Raw genomic sequence first — 27,744 nt, forward strand, 5'->3', positions numbered from 1 at the left:
AAAAAGTACATTCAAGAAAAAATATTTTTATGATCATGGCGATTAAAACTTCTCATGGCTGGTTGAAGTATTGAGTAGCTTGGATGAATAAGGTGCCCAGAGGTGCCCAGAGTAAACTGTCTGCTACTCAGTCCCAGTGGCTAATATATGCATACGATTAGTATATTTGGATAGAAAACACTCTGAAGTTTCTTAAACTGTTTGAATGATGTCTGTAAGTATAACAGAACCCATATGGCAGGCAAAAACCTGAGAATAAATCCAACCAGGAAGTGGGAAATCTGCGGTTGGTCGTTTTTCAACTCATTCCTTATTGAAGATACAGTGGGATATTGGTAATGTTGCTCTTCCTAAGGCTTCCACTAGATGTCAACAGTCTTTAGAACCTTGTTTGATGCTTCTACTGTGAGGTGGGGGCAGAATGCCTTGAGCTCATGACGCTCGTTCAAGTGTGAGCGAGCTCTGTTCCATTGCTTTTCTACAGACAAAGGAATTCTCCGGTTGGAACATTATTGAAGATTTATGTTAAAAACATCCTAAAGATTGATTCTTTACATCGTTTGACATGTTTCTACGGACTGTGATGGAACTTTTTGACATTTCGTCTGCTCCTAGTGAACGCGCTTCGTGACTTTGGATTTGTTTACCAAACGTGCTAACAAAAGGAGCTATTTGGACATAAATTATGGACATTATCGAACAAAACAAACATTTATTGTGGAACTGGGATTCCTGGGAGGGCATTCTGATGAAGATCATCAAAGGTAAGTGAAGATTTATAATGTTAATTCTGACTTCTGTTGACTGCACAATATGGCAGATATCTTTTTGGCTTGTTTGGGCTCAGTACTCAGATTGTTGTATGGTTTGCTTTTTCCGTAGAGATTTTTTTAAATCTGACACAGCGGTTGCATTAAAGAGACGTGTATCTAAAGTTCCATGTATAACACTTGTATTTTCATCAACATTTATGATGACTATTTCTGTAAAATGATGTGGCTCTCTGCAAAATCACTGGATGTTTTTGGAACTACTGAACATAACGCGGCAATGTATGCTGAGATCTTTTCATATAAATATGAACTTTATCGAACAAAACATACATGTATTGTGTAACACGAAGTCCTATGAGTGTCATCTGATGAAGAACATCAAAGGGTAGTGATTAATTCGAACTCTATTTCAGATTTTTGTGGCTCCTCTTTTTGTCTGTTTTTCTGTGACTTGGCTCTGACCTAACAGAATCGTTTGTGGTGCTTTCGCCGTAAAGCCTATTTGAAATCGGACACTGTGGTGGGATTAACAAGAAGTGTATCTTTAAAATGGTGTGAAATACTTATATGTTTGAGGAATTTTAATTATGGGATTTCTGTTGTTTTGAATTTGGCGCCTTGCACTTTCACTGGCTGTTGTCAAATCGATCCCGTTAACGGGATCTCAACCCTAAGAAGTTTTAAGGAGTAACTTTGAAAAATAGTAAAATGCCCCAACCACGTTATATACTACACAGTAAAAACTATATTGCCTAAATAAGTAAATCAAATCAAAGATGAGAGAATAGTCAGATTAACAGATAAATGACACAGACATGTTGGCGTAGCAGGAAGATCAGAATTCCATAAACTAAGAGGTTGCAAGTATATGCAAGTATAAGTATATGTTAAAAGCACTGCATTTGTGACCAGTTGCACAGCCATTTTTAAGTTAAGATGACCAAAAAAGAATTTATAGTTGAATTAACATATGAGACAAGTTGACAGAATTTTTGCCAGTTTTCTCAAGTCTGGGTCAGTTTGTTCACCTAACACTTGGACTGAAAAGTTAAGTAAAAGTACTAAAAGGCTGTGGAACCAGTTCCTTAATAATAATATTTTTTTTTACAGTGCAGATGGGAAGAGGAGAGGGACCGACTTCGGTGGAAGTCGTGACAGGTACATTGTCTGAGCTCTGGACTGTAAGGGAATAATATATCTCAATCTAATTTTCAATTTTATTTTGTATAGAATCATCAGAATGTTTAGATAGAGTGCTCTAAACTGAACATTACATTTATGTGTCAATATTCCGTATCTCTGTCCTAATGTAATCCAGTCTGACATATCCAACTACCGGACATATCCATATCTATTAAACTATCCAGCGTTACTGCTTCTGGAATCCTCAGAGTTCCCAAGAAGAGCAACGGTATCATAGCTGCTAGCAAGGAGAGCTGAGTGTCATGGACCACTGCATTGGAACACCCTCCCCACGATACCCTGATCCTCCAGCCCAGCACCTACAGCTCCTCCCCTCATCTCCTTCCTTTTCAGGTCCAGCCCTGCAGCTAGTTTAACATCATCCTTCACATACATAAATACTACACTATTGTGTACTAGTGAGGATGGAGAGATTGAAAGTCCTCAAAGCTCATTCTGTCCCCATTCAACTCAGGATTTGATGCCAACTGCTGCAGTATGGGACTGCTTTCTACTATGCATGTAGTGACGGATTGGGAACAGAAAATGTCCCGGGCAATATTGACACACCGGCACATTTTTTTACCTCGAGGAAACCCATTACTAGTCAAATAATTATAGTTTTGTGCAAAACCCTCAATTTCAACAGGCTCAGTAGGCTTAAGAGTGGCGCAGCGATCTACGGTACTGCATCTTAGTGCAAGAGGCGTCACTACAGTCCATGGTTTGATTCCAGGCTGAATCACATCCGGCCGTGATTGGGAGTCCCATAACGATGGCACACAATTGGCCCAGCATTGTTCGGGTTTGGCCGGGGTAGGCCGTCATTGTAAATAACAATTTGTTCTTAACTGACTTTCCTAGTCAAATAAAATATAAATAAAAAAAGATAGACCAGCCCATCTGGCATTTGCCAGGACTGCCGCATGGCTAGTCTGTCGCTGGATGTACAGTATGTATGTCCATCTGTCTACAGTTCTCATAGGTGCAGGGTAAATGTGGAAGGTAGTGGTGTGTGTGACAGAGTTCTGGATGTGTGTGAGATCAATTTCTCCTCGGCTGCATTGGGCAGGAGTGTATGTAAATTATGAATTAGTTATTTGTGCACTTAAGCATAAAAACTGCAGTTGCAAATGCAGTGCATGCTAATATCCCACTCTGCATAAGGATTACAGTGACTGAACACTGAAAAAGGTGCACTACAATGTGTGTTTGTGCGCATGTCAGCAACCTGATTTCACAAGATTAATATGGTCTGAAAAGACAAAACATTCTCAGATTTGCAAGACAACATGCAATCAAGGTTAGCAACAGAGTTTATTTTGAGTTTTGCTGTCCTTCTCGTCAGTGGCAGGACATTGTCACCAGGCAAAAAGATCAGAGGAAAATGAAACACAAAACAATCACTCAACTGTTACACTTCCTAAAACGGTTCAGAGACATTCCATGGGTTACAAGCATCAAATATGCTATATTTAACCATTTCTGCCAGGAAGAGAAACCCACCTAAAATAACATTGGGCTGCATTTAGAATTTTAACAGTCCATGCATTTCTGTTTGTGTGTGGGTCAGAGATTGAAGAGGACAGATGAGGGGATGCTACCAGTGAGGATGACTGCGTGGGCAGACACAAGGTGAGTTTGAGTCGCAGGAGAAAGGGGGAGGGAGGAGAGAAGGAGGTGGAGCAGAGGATTTGATGAGGATGAAAGAGTGTAAAGAACGGGTGATGGGTGAGGTTGGAATAGAGAGGAGGAATGGTAAACGTGGTGAGGAAGGGGGAGAGTAGAGGATTTGATGATGAAGGGACGGAGATAGGGAGGATAAATATACTGTAGGTGATTGGTGGAAGGGGTGAAGGTTGATTTGAGGGAGAAGAGCATGGAGCTATGGGAGAACGAGAGTAGAGGATTGTGTCAAAAGGGGTGGAGAATAAGAAATGATATAATTCTCTTTCTGAAGGTTGTGTGTGTGTGTGTGTGTGTGTGTGTGTGTGTGTGTGTGTGTGTGTGTGTGTGTGTGTGTGTGTGTGTGTGTGTGTGTGTGTAATAGCCTATCCAGGCTCTGTAGACTGTGATACGGTGATGTAAGACAAATCAAATCAAATTGTATTTGTCACATACACATGGTTAGCAGATGTTAATGTGAGTGTAGCGAAATGCTTGTGCTTCTAGTTCCGACAATGCAGTAATAACCAACGAGTAATCTAACCTAACAATTTCACAACAACTACCTTATACACACAAGTGTAAAGGGATGAAGAATATGTACATAAAGATATATAAATGAGTGATGGTACAGAACGGCATAGGCAAGATGCAGTAGATGATATCGAGTACAGTACATACATATGATATGGGTAATGTAGAGTATGTAAACATTTAAAGTGGCATTGTTTAACTTCTTCGATATAGGGGGCGCTCTTTTAATTTTTGGATGAAAAACGTTCCCGTTTTAAACAAGATGTTTTGTCACAAAAAGATGCTTGACTATGCATATAATTGACAGCTTTGGAAAGAAAACACTCTGACGTTTCCAAAACTGCAAAGATATTATCTGTGAGTGCCACAGAACTGATGTTACAGGCGAAACCCAGATAAAAATCCAATCAGGAAGTGCCGCATTTTTTGAAACCGCCTCATTCCAATGACTCCTTATATGGCTGTGAAGGAGCTAGTAGTCAGCTTACGTTTTCCACGTTTTCCCCAAGGTGTCTACAGCATTGTGACGTATTTGTAGGCATATCATTGGAAGATTGACCATAAGAGACTACCTCTACCAGGTGGTCGCTTGGTGTCCTCCGTTGCAATTATTGCGTAATCTCCAGCTGCAGTATTTTTCCGTTTGTTTCTGATGAGAAGCCATCTGCCACCACTGATAGATTATCGAATAGATATGTGAAAAACACCTTGAGGATTTATTCTAAACAACGTTTGCCATGTTTCTGTCGATATTATAGCTTATTTGGAAAAAAGTTTGGCGTTGTAAGTGACTGCATTTTCCGGTATTTCTCTTAGCCAAACGTGATGAACAAAACTGAGCTATTTCGTCTACACAAATAATCTTTTTGGAAAAAATGAACATTTGCTATCTAACTAAGAGTCTCGTCATTGAAAACATCTGAAGTTCTTCAAAGGTAAATTATTTTATTTGAATGCTTTTCTTGTTTTTGTGAAAATGTTGCCTGCTGAATGCTAGGCTTAATGCTATGCTAGGCTATCAATACTCTTACACAAATGCTTGTGTAGCTTTGGTTGAAAAGCATATTTTGAAAATCTGAGATGACAGTGTTGTTAACAAAAGGCTAAGCTTGTGTTTCAATATATTTATTTCATTTCATTTGCGATTTTCATGAATAGGAAATGTTGTGGTAATGAGCTTGAGGCTATGATTACGCTCCCGGATACGGGATTGCTCGTCGCTAGAGGTTAAAGTGGCTAGTTATACATTTTTTACATACATTTTTCCAATATTAAAGTGGCTGGAGTCAGTATGTTGGCAGCAGCCAATCAATGTTAGTGGTGGTTGTTTAACAGTCTGATGACTGTTTTTCAGTCTCTCGGGCCCAGTTTTGATGCACCTGTACTGACCTCATCTTCTGGATGATAGCCGAGTGAACAGGCAGTGGCTCGGGTGGTTGTTGTCCTTGATGATCTTTATGGCCTTCCTGTGACATCGGGTGGTGTAGGTGTCCTAGAGGGCAGGTAGTATCACCGCCTGGTACGGCAACTGCTCCGCCCACAACCATAAGGCTCTCCAGAGGGAAGTGAGGTCTGCACAACGCATCACAGGGGGCAAACTACCTGACACCTGCTATGAACAGGGCTGACCTCTCTATTGGAGAGGTAACCCACCGGTGACAACACTAGTCCACTCCTCGTTCATCAACTTTATATGTGTGTGTGTTTATATGCATAGTTCCGATACAGTATATGTCCAGTGATGTCTTTAAATCATTACCCCCAGCTTCCCCATCCACCAGCATCCCCCGTACCCCCTGAACATCCCCCATCCTGAAAATAATAAAAAGCCCTAGAACTGATTGCAACCAATGAAGCGGAACATTTGGTCACAGTGTTTCCATGACAACCTCTAACATTAAGCACGTCATTGGTTCGCTCATTCTGTTGATCTGTGGCACACACAGAGACCTAGTAGAGATCAGAGATTGTGTGTGTGTGTGTGTGTGTGTGTGTGCGTGCGTGCGTGCGTGCGTGTGTGTGTGCGCGTGTGTGCGTGTGTGCGCGTGTGTGCGTGTGTGTGCGTGTGTGTGCGTGTGTGTGCGTGTGTGTGTGTGTGTGTGCGCATGTGTGCATGTGTGCGTGTGTGTGTGTGCGTGTGTGTGTACATGTGTGTGTGCGTGTGTGTGTGCGTGTGCGTGTGTGTGTGTGTGTGTGTCCGTGCGTGCGTGTGTGCGTGTGTGTGTGCATGTGAGTGTGAGAGAGAGACCTGCAGTGCCATGCTGCTTCAGACAGGCACAGTAGAGATCAGAGTCACGTAGCTGCAGCATCAAAAAGATACAGACTGAGGATCAGTCAGTCACATGGCCTCCTACTGATCACATCTCTCTCACATCACTACCACATTACTGTCTGCTGGTTCTCTTTCGCCTGGCACTTGGTTCCCTAAAATCCTTCTAAATCTGATGATGGTTTGAAGGAAAGAACATCCAGCAGACACCCAGGCCCCCTGAGGACCAGAGATGTCTGTCCCTACCCAGACTCTAAAACAAAATAACAAATTAGATCATAGATGACCGTCCCCACCTGCCAACCCCCCTCGATCTGTCTAAGAGCAGCAGTGACTGCTGGGACATGGAGTCTCTTGGCTCTGCCTTCAATATGGCCACCTGTCGTCTCTGTCTGCTCTAACCTTCACCTGCTGCCAGTGTGTGTATGTTTGTGTGTCGTGGGACATTCCACATCACTTGTAATGCCAGTCCTCTCTAGATTTTTCTTTCACTCCAAATTATATTCAAACAGGCAGCAAGGAGGCCAGCTCTATGGCGTCCTGGCCTAGCCACTTACCTCTCCTCTCCTTTTCTCTTGCCTCTCCCCTCTCATCTCTCTGACCGGAACCATCCTGACCACTGTCTGCTCTCTGATGAACCAGGTGGAGGGAGGAAGGAACACACACACACACACACACACACGCAAGAAAGCAGTAACTGCCATCAAGAGTCAAAGGTCATGTCAGATGTCGGTGTCAAGATAAATAAATGAACACCTCATGGTAAGACAACAGATAATCATATCTCCAGTGATCTGTCTACAACTCACTTGGCTGGACAATGAAAAAACATTTAAGCCATTCTTCTTAGCTGGGCAACATACATTACACACTACAGAGGGTACCACAAGGAAAAGACATGGTATGTGTGTGTACACTATAATGTACAAAGTATATAGTGATTATACCTCCATAGTCTGGTGCAGATGCTGGGGGGGGGGGGGGGGGGGGGGGTGGAGAGACAGCAAGAGACAGAGAGAGACAGAGACAGAGAGAGAGAGAGAGACAGATACAGATTGAGAGAGAGACAGATACAGAGAGAGAGAGAGAGAGAGAGAGAGACAGATACAGATTGAGAGAGAGAGATACAGAGAGAGAGAGATACAGAGAGAGAGAGAGAGAGAGAGAGAGAGAGAGCGAGACACAGAGAGAGAGAGGGGGGATAAGGAGAGGGGGGTGGAGAGACAGCAAGAGACAGAGAGAGACAGATACAGAGAGAGAGAGAGCGTGAGAGAGAGAGAGAGAGATACAGATTGAGAGAGAGAGAGAGAGAGAGAGAAAACAATGTACTGAGCAAATGTCAAATTGGCTTTTTACCAAATTACCGTACAACAGACCATGTATTCACCCTGCACACCCTAATTGACAACCAAACAAACCAAAACAAAGGCATAGTCTTCTCATGCTTTGTTGATTTCAAAAAAGCCTTCGACTCAATTTGGCATGAGGGTCTGCTATACAAATTGATGGAAAGTGGTGTTGGGGGTAAAACATACGACATTATAAAATCCATGTACACAAACAACAAGTGTGCGGTTAAAATTGGCAAAAAACACACACATTTCTTCACACAGGGTCGTAGGGTGAGACAGGGATGCAGCTTAAGCCCCACCGTCTTCAACATATATATCAATTGGCACGGGCACTAGAAAAGTCTGCAGCACCCGGCCTCACCCTACTAGAATCCGAAGTCAAATGTCTGCTGTTTGCTGATGATCTGGTGCTTCTGTCACCAACCAGGGAGGGCCTACAGCAGCACCTAGATCTTATGCACAGATTCTGTCAGACCTGGGCCCTGACAGTAAATCTCAGTAAGACCAAAATAATGGTGTTCCAAAAAAGGTCCAGTCACCAGGACCACAAATACAAATTCCATCTAGACACTGTTGCCCTAGAGCACACAAAAAATTATACATACCTTGGCCTAAACATCAGCGTCACAGGTAACTTCCACAAAGCTCTGAACGATCTGAGAGACAAGGCAAGAAGGGCATTCTATGCCATCAAAAGGAACATAAATTTCAACATACCAATTAGGATTTGGCTAAAAATACTTGAATCAGTCATAGAGCCCATTGCCCTTTATGGTTGTGAGGTCTGGGGTCCGCTCACCAACCAAGACTTCACAAAATGGGACAAACACCAAATTGAGACTCTGCACGCAGAATTCTGCAAAAATATCCTGCGTGTACAATGTAGAACACCAAATAATGCATGTAGAGCAGAATTAGGCCGATACCCACTAATTATCAAAATCCAGAAAAGAGCTGTTAAATTCTATAACCACCTAAAAGGAAGCGATTCCCAAACCTTCCATAACAAAGCCATCACCTACAGAGAGATGAACCTGGAGAAGAGTCCCCTAAGCAAGCTGGTCCTGGGGCTCTGTTCACAAACACACCCTACAGAGCCCCAGGACAGCAGCACAATTAGACCCAACCAAATCATGAGAAAACAAAAAGATAATTACTTGACACATCGGAAAGAATTAACAAAAAAAACAGAGCTATTTGGCCCTACAAAGGCCCTACGGCAGAATACCTGACCACTGTGACTGACCCAAAATTAAGGAAAGCTTTGACTATGTACAGACTCAGTGAGCATAGCCTTGCTATTGAGAAAGGCCGCTGTAGGCAGACATGGCTCTCAAGAGAAGACAGGCTATGTGCTCACTGCCCACAAAATGAGGTGGAAACTGAGCTGCACTTCCTAACCTCCTGCCCAATGTATGACCATATTAGAGAGACATATTTCCCTCAGATTACACAGATCCACAAAGAATTCGAAAACAAATCCAATTTTGATAAACTCCCATATCTACTGGGTGAAATTCCACAGTGTGCCATCACAGCAGCAAGATTTGTGACCTGCTGCCACGAGAAAAGGGCAACCAGTGAAGAACACACACCATTGTAAATACAACCCATATTTATGCTTATTTATTTTATCTTGTGTCCTTTATTAACCATTTGTACATTGTTAAAACACTGTATATATATATATATATATATATATATATATATATATATATATATATATATATATATAATATGACATTTATAATGTCTTTATTATTTTGAAACTTCTGTATGTGTAATGTTTACTGTTAATTTGTATTGTTTATTTCACTTTATATATTCACTTTATATATTATCTACCTCACTTGCTTTGGCAATGTTAACACATGTTTCCCATGCCAATAAAGCCCTTGATTTGAATTGAATTGAGAGAGAGAGAGAGATACAGATTGAGAGAGAGAGAGAGAGAGAGAGAGAGAGAAAGAGAGAGCGTGAGAGAGAGAAGGAGAGAGAGAGAGATAGACAGCAAGAGACAGAGAGAGACAGATACAGAGAGAGAGATAGAGAGAGAGAGAGAGAGAAAGAAAGAAACTGAAATAAAGAGTACAATACAGAACATTGAAGTGAGATGCTGTATAACAATGTGTTTCCAAGTATTTTTCTGGCTCCAATTGTAAGCAGTGAATGCAACATCAAATCCTTCCCTTACTGCAAATACTGTAGTTCCAGTGACATCGTTCAGGGTGTGTGTGTGTTCTGAACTCTGCGTTCAGAACATAACTAGACAAAGAGACATTAAAGTACAGTCCAATTATGCTTGTTTATTTCAAATGTGATGCTTGACTGACTCGGATAACTGCCATGGCTACTGATGGATAAGAGAGAGATAAAGATACTGTATATAGAGAGTAAGAAAGATGGAGAGATTGAGATAGAGAGAAAAAAAGGAAATAAAGAGATATGTTGTAGTGTACCAATAAAAATACTTATACTTGAATAACCCAATACAAACCCATTCAAATGTACATTATACTGTGTGAAACACAGACCTTCCATTAGCAGACAACTGTCATCATGTCTGACACTCCAGTCAATGAAATCCATGGATCTCCCCTTGGCTGTTTGGTTTGGCTTGGCTGGGATGGATATTGAGATAGCATCTATACATTTAGGGCTGGTTGGATGGGGATTGCACACTGCGAGAGATGGCTACGGTTGACTATGTGCCATGGCTGTCTGACCAATGTTATCCCCCAAACCCCTCGTAACCATCCTAACCCCCCACTAACTCTACCCTTGGCTCGGCTCACAGATAGATCTGGATAAACCCATTACAGAGATCAGATGACCGCTAATAGAGAGAGAGAGAGAGAGAGAGAGAGAGAGAGAGAGAGAGAGAGAGAGAGAGAGAGAGATTTGGCGAGGGCACTAGAACAGTCTGCAGCACTGAGGCTCACCCTACTAGACTCTGAAGTTACATTTCTAATGTTTGCTGAGGAGCTGGTGCTTCTCTCTCCAACCAAGGAGGGCCTACAGCAGCACTAAGATCTTCTGCACAGATTCTGCCAGACCTGGGCCCTGACAGTAAATCTCAGTAAGACCAAAATAATGGTGTTCCAAAAAAGGTCCAGTCACCAGGACCACAAATACAAATTCCATCTAGACACTGTTGCCCTAGAGCACACAAAAAACTATACATACCTTGGCCTAAACATCAGCGTCACAGGTAACTTCCACAAAGCTCTGAACGATCTGAGAGACAAGGCAAAAAGGGCGTTCTATGCCATCAAAAGGAACATACAATTTGACATACCAATTAGGATCTGGCAAAAAAGAATTCTAAAAAATAATTGAATCAGCCCTTTATGGTTGTGAGATCTGGGGTCTGCTCACCAACCAAGAATTCACAAAATGGGACAAACACCAAATTGAGACTCTGCATGCAGAATTCTGCAGAATTCTCTGTGTACAACATAAAACAACAAATAATGCATGGAGAGCAGAATTAGGCAGACACCCGCTAATTATCAAAATCCAGAAAATAGCCGTTCAATTCTACAACCACCTGAAAGGAAGCGATTCCCAAACCTTCCATAACAAAGCCATCACCTACAGAGAGATTAACCTGGAGAAGAGTCCCCTAAGCAAGCTGGTCCTTCACAAACACAAATAGACTCCACAGAGCCCCAGGACAGCAACACAATTAGACCCAACCAAAACATGATAAAACATGATAAAAAGATCATTACTTGACACATTGGAAAGAATTAACAAAAAAACATAGCAAACTAGAATGCTATTTGGCACTAAACAGAGAGTACACAGTGACAGAATACCTGACCACTGTGACTGACCCAAACTTAAGGAAAGCTTTGACTATGTACAGACTCAGTGAGCATAGCCTTGCTATTGAGAAAGGCCACCATAGGCAGACCTGGCTCTCAAGAGAAGACAGGCTATTTGCACAATGCCCACAAAATGAGGTGGAAACTGAGCTGCACTTCCTAACCTTCTGTCAAATGTTTGACAATATTAGGGACACATATTTCCCCCAGATTACACAGATCCACAAAGATTTCGAAAATTTTGATAAAGTCCCATATCTACTGGGTGAAATACCACAATGTGCCATCACAGCAGCAAGAGTTGTGACCTTTTGTCACAAGAAAAGGGAAACCAGTGAAGAACAAACACCATTGTAAATACAACCCATATTTCTGTTTATTTATTTTCACTTTTGTACTTCAACCATTTGCACATCATTACAACACTGTTTATATACATAATATGACATTTGTAATGTCTTTATTGTTTTACACTGAGTGTAATGTTTATTGTTCATTTTTATTGTTTGTTTAACTTTTGTATGTTATCTACCTCACTTGCTTTGGCAATGTTAACGTATGTTTCCCATGCCATTAAATAATAATAATTGAATTGAGAGAAAGAAACAGTGAGAGAGAGAGAGAGTGAGTGAGTGAGTGAGTGAGAGAGAGAGAGAGAGAGAGAGTGAGTGAGTGAGAGAGAGAGAGAGAGAGAGAGAGAGAGAGAGAGAGAGAGAGAGAGAGAGAGAGAGAGAGAGAGAGAGAGCGATAAATAGTGAGTATGTGGGCAATAGATTGAGAAAGAGTGAGAGAGAGTGACAAGTGTAGCAGTGTAGCAGACGAGTGTAGCAGTGTAGCAGACGAGTGTAGCAGTGTAGCAGACGAGTGTAGCAGTGTAGCAGACGAGTGTAGCAGTGTAGCAGTGTAGCAGACGAGTGTAGCAGTGTGTGACAACACCATCAGGTCATCTGATTGGATTAAACCCTGCAGAACTGGTTGTGGACTCACACACAGTACCGTGTATTCATGGACGCCTAGGGAAGCCAGGCTTCCCCAAATATTTGACCAATAAAAAAAAAATAGAAATGGTAAAATTATTTATCTTTCGCCTCTGTGTTTTCAAAAATGTTCATCAATTTGCAAGCGGCTGAATCTCACCGGACAAATCATCTGAACAATGGAAACAGTGCCCCTCTGTTTCGGTAAGTGTAGCTCATGTATCTGATGCTGTCTGGACCAAAAGAGTATGACATGTTGCTGCCATAGCATTTGATTGATTGATGCCAGCAAGCATTTGGACTCCCTTGATACATTTTAAAATAAAAATAATTAGCCAATCAGCATTGAGCTGAGCTCCACTGTGGGTTGTCCTGGTGCAGCAAAACACCCCCCCCGAGGGAGGCCAGTTTGGATTTGGCTTCACACAAATCAAATATTGACTTTCTCAGCAAAATATAATTTTCAAAAAAAACATGTCTGCTTCTACTCTGCTTGTGTTGATGTCCTACAGTTGCTAGCTTGTTAATCAGCCCCTTCCTAAGCCATGGATGGAGACAGGGATTTGGACTTGTTTTTGACTTAATTCTCTATACAGCCAATGATTATGACAGTGATTCTGATCTAACCATAAATGAATATGTTGTGTCACTGGCCTGAGATGATTGAAGTTCAATATGTATCTTAGTAGTCTCATGTTAACTAGCTAGTTAACTTAGCTGGTTCATTGTTACCCAGCCAGGAAGTCAGGCTAGCAAGCATTTTATCTAGGTAGCCTAAGAAAACAAAAACGACAAGTATACTGTATGACAGAGCCATAGACCGCTTTGCCAACATGAAAGAGAGGAGGATGGCATTGCTGTTCAACTATTCTACAAGTAGGATGAGTCCAAGAAATTGTTTTCGTTGCGCACGCACGCACGCACGCACATACACACACACACACACACACACACACACACACACACACACACACACACACACACACACACACACACACACACACACACACACACACACACACACACACACACACACACACACACACAGAATTGGACTAAATCGTTTTTGGTATCTTTAAGTTTGTTTTCAGTGTATTGAACTAAGCATATTTAGCCTTGGTGATTTGATGATGTTAAAATGTTTAAGTGTAAATGGTGCTGGAAGCAGTGCTCCTGTTGTCTTTGTGCTGACTGGAGGTAATGCCCTGGTTCTACATCAGTAGTTGTTTAGTAAACTCTTGAAAACAGTAACTTGCTTGACCACACTGCAGGTCATATAACTTTTTGTTACATGTAATATTTGCTTTGTGGACTTCACCGGACAGATGTTTCTCTCTGTTTTTGTGATGAAACAAATGTATGTGTAGTTTAATTCATCCTACCAACCTACCATCCTACCAACCTACCAACCTACCATCCTACCAACTAACTTACCAACCTAAAGTAGCTGAAACTAGCTTGACTTCATTACACAGTCAATCTACATCTAACGGTTTATAGCCAACAGCTTGGATTTACACCTTCACCACTCAGTGTGGCTGGGGAAAGCTGATAACAGATTGGAGAGTAGAAGGGTGGTGGGGGGGAGGCAAAGGGAAGAGAAGGGGTGAGGGGAGGGAGAGAAGGGGGATCCTGTCTAAATGACCAGCTCTGAAAACTACACAATCCCTCAGCCCACTGTAGAACTGTGTGTGTGTGTGTGTGTGTGTGTGTGTGTGTGTGTGTGTGTGTGTGTGTGTGTGTGTGTGTGTGTGTGTGAGAGAGAGAGAGAGATGACTACTCACTGCATATCTTACTGCACAGAGGACATTAATCATCAATACACTGACAAACATAGACCAACACTACTCCTCTCCGTTCCTCTCTGATGATAATATGAAAATGCGATTTTATCTGGACACAGTAGCAGCATCAGCACATTGGTCTTAACCATAACCATATGTATTACAGCATTTTAGGTTACAGCAGCACTGCCCTTCCCAATCTCTAGTTTATACTATGATGTGTACTCACACACACACACACACACACACACACACGCACTCTATCTTAAACTCTCCCTTTGTATGGAACAAATGGAACTGTAGAGAGATAGGCACTGCTGTGAACGGGCACTGAGTCATGCTTTCAAAGGTTCCCCTTGTTTAGCCGAACACACACACACACACACACACACACACACACACACACACACACACACACACACACACACACACACACACACACACACACACACACACACACACACACACACACACACACACACACACTCTCTCACACACATACACACATACAGTGTACACACATACACACTCTCACACATGCACACTCACGCACGCACACACGCACACGCACACACACACACACACACACACACCCACACACACACACACACACACACACACACACACACACACACACACACACACACACACACACACACACATACATGTAAACCTGATTTCTCACAGCAGTACTTCTATCTCCAACATTCTGCCCATCGCCCCTAGCAACGTGGTAATCTTTAATTTTGCCTCTGGCATCTATGATCACCACAGTGAGAGTAGCATAAGAATTGTCATGGCAACCGAACCCTGTAAACTCATATTTCAGGTTCATCATCACCATAGTAACATAAGCTTGGAAAACTAGCACACACACATGCACAAGGGCACACAAGCACACACACACCCACATACACACCCACATACACACACCTACCCTGGTCCTCATAGGAGAGAGGAGTCCTTCCATGTCAGATCCTGGTAGTGATCCGGTCAGTCAGTATATTGTGTTCCAGATAAATAGATCTTGTTAGGAACGTTGTTAGGAATGCTGTCTCATCATCATTCCCAGTATCTCCAACACAACGCTCCCAATCCACCCTGAGACCAGAGGAGACTGAATGAGAATGTGTGTGTGAGTCCTCTCTCGTTGGCACGTGCACACATACACATACAGAGGGGCGCATAGAAGGAAAGGACAAACTCGCTGTGTGTCACTCTCCACAGTAGCTTCAGTGTGCAGTGATGTTGGAAGATATCTCTCCCTCGCTCTCTTTCTATCTCGCTCTCCCTCTGACCCGCCTCTATCTCTCTCTCACTCTGCCTCCAGCTACATTTGTTCCCTTCACCGTGACAAACGAGCGTTGGTCTTTTTCACACAGCACAGCTCTCCAAGCAGTGCTCTCTCTCTGTCTTTCTTTCAACTCACATGGTTGCACCCTCCTCTCTCTTGTTCTCTTGCCCTTTTCCCTCCTAATTTCTATCTCCCTATTGCCACCCCTCCCTTGTTCTCTCCGGCTCTAACCCTTGGCTGGGGTCATAATGTGTGTGTGTGTGTGTGTGTGTGTGTAAGGGTCATGGGGTGTCTTCTCCAGAGCTTGATTGTTCCCCCAGACAATAGAAGCTCTAAAATCCCTAGCAACCTGATCCCCCTCCATTCTCTTCCAATACTGGGGATGATTCACACACACACACACACACACACACACACACACACACACACACACACACACACACACACACACACACACACACACACACACACACACACACACACACACACACACACACACACACACGCACAGTGGGATGCTCAATATGAAATTCATGCTTACATTATAAGGGTATTCCATTCAGTTGATCCCATAATACAATGTAAAATCCCTGCAAAATCAGACGTTCTGCCAGAATTCCCACAGATCAAAATTCTACCTAGCTACTGAATAAATAAACAAATCTTACAAGAAAATAATCATATATACAGTTTATACAGTCAGTGAAAACTAACTAAACTCCCTGGAAAGTGGACACATTTGGACACATGGATATTTGAGCTAAATTCCAACCACATTCATTGATAAAGATAAGCCAATTTAACAAATCACACAAAACATGTTTTACTTTGAAAAAGTAATTTCCTAATGCGGAAAAGTGAGAACACCCCTACCTTAACATCACATAAAATGGCTAAAATTAGAATCAGGTGCACCAAAACAGGTGCAAATGATTAGACAATCATTATAGAGTAACTTGGGAGGGTCCAGCCTTCCATAAAGATTAGAAACTTGGTCTTGTTCGGTCTTAACCATATGGGTGTGTGGCAACACATCGTGCCAAGATCAAAAGACCTACCCGAGGCCCTCAGAAAAAGATTATTGAAGCACATGAGTCTGGGAGGGGTTACAAATCAATTTCCAACCAATTTGAAGTACATAATTCCATTGTTCGACGGATCATCTACAAATGGAGAAAATTCCAGACCACTGGCAATCTACCTAGGACAGGTCATCCCACCAAATTCAGCCCAAGAGGTGACTGAAAGATGCTCATAGAAGTCTCTAAGAACCCCAGGGTAACATCAAGGGATCTACAGGTCTCTCTTGCCACAATCAATGTTGAAGTGCATGAGTCAATTGTCAGAAAGAGACTGCACAAACTTGGCCTACATGGGAGGTCAGGAAGGAAGAAGCCTCTGCTCTCAAAATATAATATCAAGACTGACGTATATCATGACTGACGTATACCTGGGTAAAGACCAGTGTACATTTTAGGGGTATTGGAACAATGTGCTCTGGACAGATTTGTCAAAGGTGGAGTTGTTTGGCGAAAACAAAACACTGCCTTTGAACAGAAGAACATCATCACCAACTGTAAAGCACGGAGGCGGTGGCAATATGGTTTGGTGCTGCTTTGATGCCCCACGGCCTGGCCAACTTGCCATCATTGAGTCAACCATGAATTCCATTTTGCACCAGAGAATGATTGACGAGAATGTAAGGCCATCTGTCAAAAAGCTGAAGCTGAACCGAACATGGATCTTGCAACAGGACAGTGATCCAAAACACACAAGCAAAGCTACAACAGAATGGCTCAAAAAGAAGAAATGGAGGGTTATGGAATAGCCAAGTCAAAGCCCAGGTCTCAGTTCGGTTGAAATGCTGTGGAGGGACTTGAAGCAGACTGTGCATGCAGAAAGCCCTCGAACATGACACAGCTGAAGCAGTACAGTAAGAATTCTCCCAGTCGATGTAAAAGACTGATAAACAGTTATAAGAAACGGCAGCCTGAAGTTATTTCAGCCAAAGGGGTCAATTGAAGCTAGGGGTGTGCTTATTTGTTTCACACTATTGAATTGTATTTCTGTAGATTTTTTTTCTGAATACATTTTTGCAAAGCATAATGTTTCAGTGTCATTTGTTAAATTAGGTTACCTTTATCTGTCAATAGTGTTGAAGGGCCTCCCGGGTGGTGCAGTGGTTAAGGGCGCTGTACTGCAGTGCCATCAGAGTCCCTGGGTTCGCGCCCAGGCTCTGTCGTAACCGGCCGTGACCGGGAGGTCTGTGGGGCGATGCACAATTGGCCTAGCGTCGTCTGGGTTGGGGAGGGATTGGTCAGTAGGGATCTCCTTGTCCTTGTCTCATCGCGACTTGTCACCAGCGACTCCTGTGGCGGTTGCCAGGTTGCCAGGTTACACACACAGGTGTAGCCTCCGACACATTGGTGCGGCTGGCTTCCGGGTTGGATGCGTGCTGTACGGCTGGTTGGGTTGTGTATCAGAGGACGCATGACATTCAACCTTCGTCTCTCCTGAGCCGTACGGGAGTTGTAGCAATGAGACAAGATACTACAACAATTGGATACCATGAAAAAGGGGTAAAAAAAAATGGTGTTGAAGGGAAGATTATCTGTCCAAATATGCACTTATTTTTTTACATGACTGTATATATATTTTATTATTATTATTATTCAGTAGCTAGGTAGCATATGTGGGAATTGTAGGTATTATGGGATCGACTGAATGGAAGACCCCCCATAATGTACACTATATATGCAAAAGTACGTGGAAACCCCTTCAAATGAGTGGATTTGGCTCTTTCAGGCACAACCCATTGCTGACAGGTGTAAAAATGTTGTACATAGCCATGCAATCTCCATAGATAAACATTGGCAGTAGAATGGCCTTACTGAAAAGCTCAGTAAGCCTAAGATAACCATGCGCAATGCCATGGCAGGGTAGCCTAGTGGTTAGAGCATTGGACTAGTAACCGGAAGGTTACAAGTTCAAACCCCCGAGCTGACAAGGTACAAATCTGTCGTTCTGCCCCTGAACAGGCAGTTCACTGATCCTAGGCCGTCATTGAAAATAAAAATGTGTTCTTAACTGACTTGCCTAGTTAAATAAAGGTAAAAAAAAAAGCATCGGCTGGAGTGGTGTAAATCTCGCTGCCGTTGGACTTTGGAACAGTGGAAACACGTTCCCTGGAGTGATGAATCACTCTTCCCCATCTGGCAGTCTGACAGACAAATCTGGGTTAGGAGAACACTACCTGCCCCACTACCTGTGCCAACTGTAAAGTTTGGTGGAGGAGGAATAACGGTCTGGGGCTGTTTTTCATGGTTTGGGCTTGGCGCATTAATTCCATTGAAGGGAAATCATAACGCTACAGCATACAATGACATTCTAGACGATTCTGTGCTTCTAACTTTGTGGCAACTGCTTGAGGAAGGCCCTTTCCTCTTTCAGCATAATAATGCCTCCGTGCACAAAGCGAGTTCCATACTGAAATATGTTTTTTTTTCGAGAATGGTTTGGAAGATATTGACTGGCCTGCACAGAGCCCTGACCTCAACCCCATCGAACACCTTTGGGATTAATTGCAAGTCTAGTGGAAAGCCTTCCCAGAAGAGTGGAGGCTATTATAGCAGCAAAGGGGGGGACATAAAGTCCATATGAATGATTTTGGAATGAGATGTTCAACAAGCAGGTGTCCACGTACTTTTGGTCATGCAGTGTATGTAAATATATATACATACAGTACCAGTCAAAAACGTGGACACACCTACTCATTCAAGGACTTTTCTTTCTTTTTGCTAATTTTTACATTGTACAATAATAGTGAAGACAAAACTATGAAATAACACATATGGAATCATGTAGTAACCAAAGCAGTGTTAAATAAATCTAAATATATTTTATATTTTACATTCTTCAAAGTAGCCAGCCTTTGCCTTGATGACAGCTTTGCACACTCTTGGCATGCTTGTCCGTGTCTGTAGAGGGGACCTACAAGGTGAAGCCTCGCCTCTGCGCTCCTAGCGTCATCTCAGCGTTACCATGGCAACAGCATCATTCAACGATGAGAGAGCGAGGGAACAACTGAGACCATGAAGAGAAAATCTCTGAATCTGGGAAATCTCTGAATCATAGTATTGAACAACATCCTGTCATTCCTATCTTATTTAAAGATTCAAAGACAGGATCAGTCCTAATGTGCCATTACAGAAGCAAATTTTAGTAGTTAGTAAATAGTTAGGACACTATTTAGGTTTCTGCCAATTTGAAATCTGCTAATCTTAATAGCGTGCTTGTTGTATAACCACACTGTTGCTGGTTCAATACCTGCTCTGGCTCAAATGCAACAGTGATGAGAGGTAGTCCCGTAGTACTGGAGAGTATAAGGAGATTAATTAGCAGGATGTCTTTAGCCTGGATTCTCTCTGACCTAGTTACACTCACAGCACTAGGAATTCAATTAAACCGTCTGGAATTACACACACACACACACACACACACACACACACACACACACACACACACACACACAAGCACCCACAAGCGCATACACACACCCACCCCCACCAATGGAATTACCACAGTGGGTCATTAGTATCACTGTGCCATTTAATTCAAGGTTAAATTATATCCTTGCTATAGCAGTCTAGATAAAAATGTATAACACGTTGTGATCTGAAATTACCCTCAAAGTAATGACCTACACCCTGGCATTCATGGCTTTATGGATTTAACATTATGTTAGTTGGAGTTATACTTATGCTGGAAATGTGGACCTTTGGTCACTATAGAAGAGGCATATGATATTAGTACTAATGTAGAGCTGTAAACCAGGTAGAGTTAAGGTGGATTTTTATTCATGTTACATTTCCATGAGTGTGATGAAGCCATCATAATACAGTAATGTGGATGTGTGTGTGTGTGTGTGTGTGCGTGTGTGTGTGTTTGTGTGTGTGTGTGTGTGTGTGTGTGGGGTGTGTGTGTGTGTGTGTGTGTGTGTGTGTGTGTGTGTGTGTGTGTGTGTGTGTGTGTGTGTGGGGTGTGTGTGTGTGTGTGTGTGTGTGTGTGTGTGTGTGTGTGTGTGTGCACGTGAGAGTGTCTGAATTGCTATCCCTAAAATTACCACTGGTGGCTGTGGGACCAGTAATTGATTTGTGCCAACAACCAGGCAATTTACTGCAACACGGATACACTATCGATTTACCACTGTGACTGGACGACACAGACATCACTGCCCAATAACGCACAGAGATGGTCAATACCTAGAAAGCCTCTCTAACACAACTGGAATACTCATCTCAACTTCACCAATACCAATTACAAAAGTATATCTTAAGTATAACTCCAATATAAAACCAATGTGAAACCAAGTCTAAATCTATCCAACATATCTCTAAACCTCATATTTTAAGCATTTACCGTAACAGTAAATAACTCAACAACTCAGTTCAACAGCGGTCGAGGACTCATCTTGTCTCTCCAGTCCTCCAGAGGTAAATTAGGGTTAAATACAGACCTCTGGAAAGGAATCCAATAGGGAAGAATAATGGAGACGAGATAATCGACTGATTGTGTTCCCTCTCTTCCTACTTTCCTACTCTCTCCTTCTCTCACCGCAATTCCCTATTCATTCTACCAACACTCTCTCTGTGTCACCCTCTTTCTCTCACTTTCCCTCGCTTGCCCACTCTCTTCTCTTCCTCTCTGTATCTTCTCTATCTCATTGTTTCTTATTTATCTCCCCATGGCTCAGTCTCCTGCTCTGTAAATCTACATCTTTACAATCAAATGTTTCTCTCATTCAATCTACATTTCCACCTGAATCCCTTCCCAATGTTTTTAATTGGGCACTGCTATCATCTGTGGACCATCTCTGATATCACTGGGTTGACTTCTAGGGGTTACGTGTCATACGTCTTGATGTAGTACACCATTTGCGCATTTGCACGTGCATGCGTGACTCCCACAGAAAGGAATTTAGCTGCTCACTTACAAACTATGGTAACTGGTCTACAAACGTACACACGGAGATTTCTAGAATATGTAAATAACGTTCTAATGAAGCTAATTAACATATCATTCATTATGCAGACCCATTTAGATCTGGATGAATGTTAATACAAGGTTTTTAAGGGGAAAAGCTCATTTGACCACATTATTCCATCATATGATTATTATATGGCCCACAACACAATCACCCATAAAGACAAGCCAATTCACACAACTATGTGATTCCCACACACACACACACACACACACACACACACACACACACACACACACACACACACACACACACACACACACACACACACACACACACACACATCTGCTCAGGACCTCAGACTGGGGCAAAGGTTCACCGACAACCCTAAGCACACAAGCAAGATAACGCACATGTCGCTTTGGGACAGGTCTCTGAATGTTCTTGAGTGGCCCAGCCAGAGTCCGGACTTGAACCCGATTGAACATCTCTGGAGAGACCTGAAAATAGCTGTGCAGCAACGCTCTCCATCCAACCTGACAGAGCTTGAGAGGATCTGCAGAGAATAATTGGAGAAACTCCCCAAATACAGGTGTGTCAAGCTTGTAGCGTCATACCCAAGAAGACTCGATGCTGTAATCGCTGCCAAAGGTGCTTCAACAAAGTACTGAGTAAAGGGTTTGAATACTTGTGTAAATGTGATATTTCAGTTTAAAATTTGTTTATAAATTGGTTGAATAGCAGGAAATTACCTGTAAAACAGATAAAAAAAAAAATCTCTGCCCAATGAGCAAATTGAGTAGTAATCTCTTTGGGTAATGTTTTGAGTCCAGCAATTAAGGAGAATGAGAGGGTCAATTAAAGATGTTGCAGAAATGTTGTATTTGAAGCACCACTCCCTGCAGTTTCCATGATGTTGCTACGGTAATCAAGCTGTTTTTACCATTCCTTGTTAATGTCGCTTCTGTGGAGAGAACGTTTGCTAAACTAAAACTCATAAAGAACTACCTAAGAAGCATTAGGCTCTTGGTCTGATATGGGCTTTTGAGCACTTGAGTAAGCTCCACTCACTGCACTGGCACCTTTGTGGCCTTGACCACTGCATTTAGTCACTGATATCGCCTTAACCTTTCAATCAGTTATTTCTTAATTTCTTTAAGTCACTTTTTCTGTCACATTCCTGAAACACAAGAAACAAACACTCAGCATCCAAGTACATATGGAAATTAAAAAGGTTTATGAATCATTTTTGGAAGGGTTACTGTCAAAATGATGGACATCAATGACGCATGGGCACCCAAAGCTCGTGGGCCCCTCCACCTTGTGGGGGCTGCGGGGGTGTCCGGTACGCCAGTGATGCTTGTGTTTACTGAGAAAACGTTCGAGAACAAAGGTGAAATGTTCCTTCCAGTCAATGCAATCGCATTATCACGTTATTTCTATTCATGAGATTGTTAGAGTATACTGTATATGAAATCAAATGTTATTCATCACATGGTCTTAAATCAACAGGTGTAGACTAACAGTGATATGCTTACTTTCGGGCCCTTACCAACAATGCAGAGATATAGAAAAAAGAGAAATAGAAAAGTAAAACACGTAATAATAAAGGTGATAATAAATACACAGTGAGTAACGATAAATGACCTTCATACAACAGCGTTGTTGAGTACTTTGGCTGGAAGGGCATTCTAGAATGGGCATTAAGGGATTATCAACGAGGGACTATGCATTCTATGGAAAATAATGAACAACATGGAAGGTTTGTTCCACGACACGATAGCGGATCGAACCTTCTACGCACATAAAGCCCCAAGTTGATGACCTATTTTATACTCTGGCTATAATTTAACACATTTGCCGCTAGAAATGTGTTCATTTATCTGTAGAAATGTGTTCATTTATCTGTAGAAATGTGTTCATTTATCTGTAGAAATGTGTTCATTTATCTGTAGAAATGTGTTCATTTATCTGTAGAAATGTGTTCATTTATCTGTAGAAATGTGTTCAACATCCACTGAAGCAGCTGGCAAGTTTACTAGATAGCAACATTGGTTGCCGTGGTAACCAAACAAACAGACTTGCTAGTTTAGCTAACCAAACTATCAGTCCTATCTTGCCATTATGAAAATCGAATTCAACAAATCCAATAATGTTTTCAATTCGTCTTTTGCTTTTAAAAGCAGCTCAAACATAGAACATGTAAGAATGAACTACAGCCATTTAATTCTACCGTGCAAATATACTGTGCATTATAGGGAAATAATGCATGTTCTAGAATGCCCTTCAAGCCAATCAGAAACAAGTATTCAACAATGTCATGGCATATTTAAGCAATAAGGCACGAGGGAGTGTGGTACATGGCCAACGAGTAAGGGCTGTTCTTAATGTGCGACGCAACACGGAGTTGGCCATATACCACAAACCACAAACCCCCGAGTTCCCTTATCGCTATTATAAACTCGTTACCAATGTAATTAGAGCGGTAAAAATACATGTATGGTCATACCTGTGTTATACGGTCTGATATACCACGGCTGTCAGCCAATCAGCATTCAAGGCTCAAAACACCCAGTTTTTAAGTGTAGAGAATCGTTGCACCAGCTAAACTGCTGTGAAATTGTCACGCCCTGACCTTTGTTGGCCTGGTATGGTTCCCAATCAGAGGCAGCTGTCTATTGTTGTCTCTGATTGGGGGTCCTATTTAAGTACGCTGCGCCTTTGTCCATTCATTCAGACGATCGTGACAGAAATATATTTTTAATAACCAAAAATATTGTATTTTCAGCTTGTTTGAAGCTGGTGTACAAAACTGAAAGTAAAAGATGCAAAAATGAAACTTAAGCCTGGGTTAGTATAGAAACAGCGCACATAGAACAGATCTACCACTTCTTAGATTTGCTTTCAATGAGAATGACACATCTACAACTCTAATTTCTTTGTGAATGTGGTCGAGTTGCCCAAAAAGTTACATATTGCTGCTTTAATAACAATTCAAAATTGAGGAGTAGAAGCTATTTATATCAAATGTTTTATATTTTTGAATGTTTTATTAAAATCACTTCCTGAATTGATTGCCTTCAATTCTAATTGACCCCAGCCCTGCAACCGTGTGTCAATGTAAAGCGTCTGTGTGTAGCTGGTGAGATGAGTCAGGTGCAGGACAGCAGATATGAGTAATGAAAGCAATTTTACACAAATATATCACAATACACGTCGTAGAAATACCACAAATACAGACCGCAATACAATAAACAATTACTCACAAACAAACATGGGGGAACAGAGGGTTAAATAATGAACAAGTAATTGGGGGATTGAAACCAGGCGTGTAAGACAAAGACAAAACAAATGGAAAATGAAAAGTGGATCGGAAGGCCGCCGAACGCCGAATGGCTAGAAGGCCGCCGAACGCCGCCCGAACAAGGAGAGGGACCGACTTCGGAGGAAGTCGTGACAGTCATCATACACATGTCATCATTCCATAAAACATCCTCTATACACCCTTCACCTTAAACCATGCCTGTATACACCCTATACCCTACCTGTTTCTGTCTCCTGTTCTCTCCTCCTTTCCCCTGGAAACCAATGGCTTAAACTTTACCAAGTGCCCTACACTGATCTACAATGGCTTTATGTCTGTAATAAAACACCAGACTGTGTGTGCATGTGTTTACACAAGCAAAATTGTGTAAAATCCACAGCACAGACAGACATAGTAAACGTGTAATTTTCTGTGTTTCAATTAAAGACTGCAATTACACTCTACAGAAGACATGCTAATGGCGTACGCCTGTTAGCTGCTGCTAAACAAGCTGCAGAAAGCACAGGAATTAATAGCAGCAATTATCAATTAGAAGACATCACAGAAGGGAAATAAATGTTTAAGTGATTCTCCTTTCTAAACGATGTCTCCAGCTTGTGATTGATATTTTCTAACAGATGTGATCAATGGGAGACTTGTTAAGACTTGACATTCATGCATTAGGCTATTATTAATGGGCCTTCTGAGTCGTTTCAGTGAGCTGGACATTTTGGCTCTGTTCACCAAAAATAACTCCCAAATGACTCTTTGTTCAGTAGTGCTTAACAATTAACAATTGATGAAAAATCATGAAAAGTAGCAACATGTAATGTAAAGCCTAAATGGTTGCCGACCATTATGTCAGGTCGTGAAATACGAGTTCAAAAAAATGTTTACCTGATGAAATTAGATTGCGTGTAAACAAACATGACAGTTTTTTATTGTACACACTGTCAAATCGAGCTAGGATGAGAATAAGGCTCTTTCCTCACAACCTACTGTTCCTGCAGTGAGGAATTATCTTCAGAGAATGTTTTTATGACTTACCTACAGATAATCGTTTCTGGAGCTAAAAAGCTGTAGTTGCAGTACACAAATTTGGGAGCCAAATGAACGGCCCTGTCACAGATACGATTTGGTTCCCAACGTTCGCAAACAACCCATCACTATGAGCTATTCAAATGGAATGCTTGGACCTTCCAATGTGTAAAACAACCAAACCAGGTTACTTTTTTATGTAAAAACATCAAATAAAATAAATTGCTTGTGCGCATGTTCAGATACTTGCAAGTGTGAGCATGTATGAGTGTGGGGGGATTGGACAGAGACTCACCTGAACAGGGATAGGACAGTGAACAGCACATGTGGAAAGAGAGAGTGCTGCTAGAGTTAGTCATTCTTATTACCATTTCCTTTGGCAAATGTAACTACACTTTCCACATGGCTTGTGACATTTAAATGAATTGAATGATAGAGAGATAACGTCACATTCAATGTTCATCGGTTGAATCATTGTTCATGGCAGTGGTCTGAAGGGAGCGACCCAGTAAGTCAATATGTGACTTTGTCACACTTTTACAGCTAACTCAATCTCCCACCACACAGAACAGCTGCTTGCTCATATAGCTTCTCTGTTAACGCGGGTGAATAGCTACGACTTGAGAGATATGAAGTGTGTGTGTGTGTGTGTCTGTTATATATTTCCTTACATTCCCTATTATATGAGCTCCAATCTGGCTTTAGGAAATCCCATTCCACCGACACTTGCCTACTATATCTAACTCACCGCATAAGGAAGGGAGTAGACAGAGTGAAATGTCGTGGTATGTTTATGTTAGATCTCCAAAAGGCGCTTGATACAGTGGATCATGACATTCTGTTAATCAAACTAAGAGCCATGGGCTTTAACAACTTAGCAGTAAAATGGGTTAGCTCTTATCTGCAAGGAAGAAAACAGATGGTGGATGTGGATGGGACCCGGTCTAAACCCAAAATCTTGAACCAAGGAAATGTGCTGGGTCCAATTTTCTTTCTGTTGTATTTAAATGATCTTAAATCTGCCTTTACAGGTGACCTTTTTCTTTATGCAGATGATTCTGCACTGCTGGTTTCCCCAAAATACAAACATGTGGTTGAGAAAGCCCTCAGTGCTGAACTTCTGGAAGTCAGTAAATGGCTATATGACAATAAGCAGTCACTTCAAAACAGTCCATCTTGTTCGGGTCCAACATTAAACTGAGGAAATCTCCTGATTTTAAGGTGATAGTAGGTGACATAGTAGTTACAGCAAAATATGATGTTAATTATCTTGGATGTGTGCTACATAACCATCTGACAGGGGAGAGTATGGCGCAAAACGTTATCTCCAAAGTGAACCATAAAATTAGGTTTCTGGCAAGAACCTCCAAATATCTGGATAAGAATGCAATGGGGGCATTGGCAGGGTCTCTTGTTCAGTGCCACTTTGACTATGCGTGCTCTTCCTGGTACAATAGTGCCCCCAAGTTAATAAAAAATAAATTGCAGACATCAGAACAAATTAGTCAGGATTATTCTTAAACTTCCAGCACTTACACATCTTGACCATTCCCTCTTTGAAAGCCTTAAATGGCTCAAAGTAGAAGAGAGTGTCTCTCAGATTAAATTGTGTCTTGTACATAAGATTGTTCTGTTCTGTGTCCTCTTGCTCAGTTGTGCACTGGGGCCTTCCACTCCGCTTTCTATTCTGGTTAGAGCCCGTTTGCGTTGTTCTGTGAAGGGAGTAGTACACAGCATTGTACAAGATAATCAGTTTCTC

At 41.9% G+C, this 27,744-nt stretch overlaps 1 protein-coding gene across 2 annotated transcripts in view; it reads right to left on the reverse strand.

The window, feature by feature from the left end:
* LOC110501892 (FERM domain-containing protein 4A) overlaps window positions 1–27,744 on the reverse strand; it is a 191,986-nt gene that overhangs the window by 146,969 nt on the left and 17,273 nt on the right. The window contains exon 1 of one of the 2 annotated variants that reach the window (XM_036955504.1): window positions 15,304–15,680. The exons of the other annotated variant lie outside the window; for it this stretch is intronic. Within the exon in view, the coding sequence (XP_036811399.1) occupies window positions 15,304–15,336 (33 nt within the window). The 5' untranslated portion in view covers window positions 15,337–15,680. Of the gene's footprint in view, window positions 1–15,303; window positions 15,681–27,744 lie in introns of those variants that run through there. 2 annotated transcript variants of the gene reach the window in all.

This window comes from Oncorhynchus mykiss, chromosome 2 (assembly GCF_013265735.2).
Source record: "Oncorhynchus mykiss isolate Arlee chromosome 2, USDA_OmykA_1.1, whole genome shotgun sequence".
NCBI classification, from domain to species: domain Eukaryota; kingdom Metazoa; phylum Chordata; class Actinopteri; order Salmoniformes; family Salmonidae; genus Oncorhynchus; species Oncorhynchus mykiss.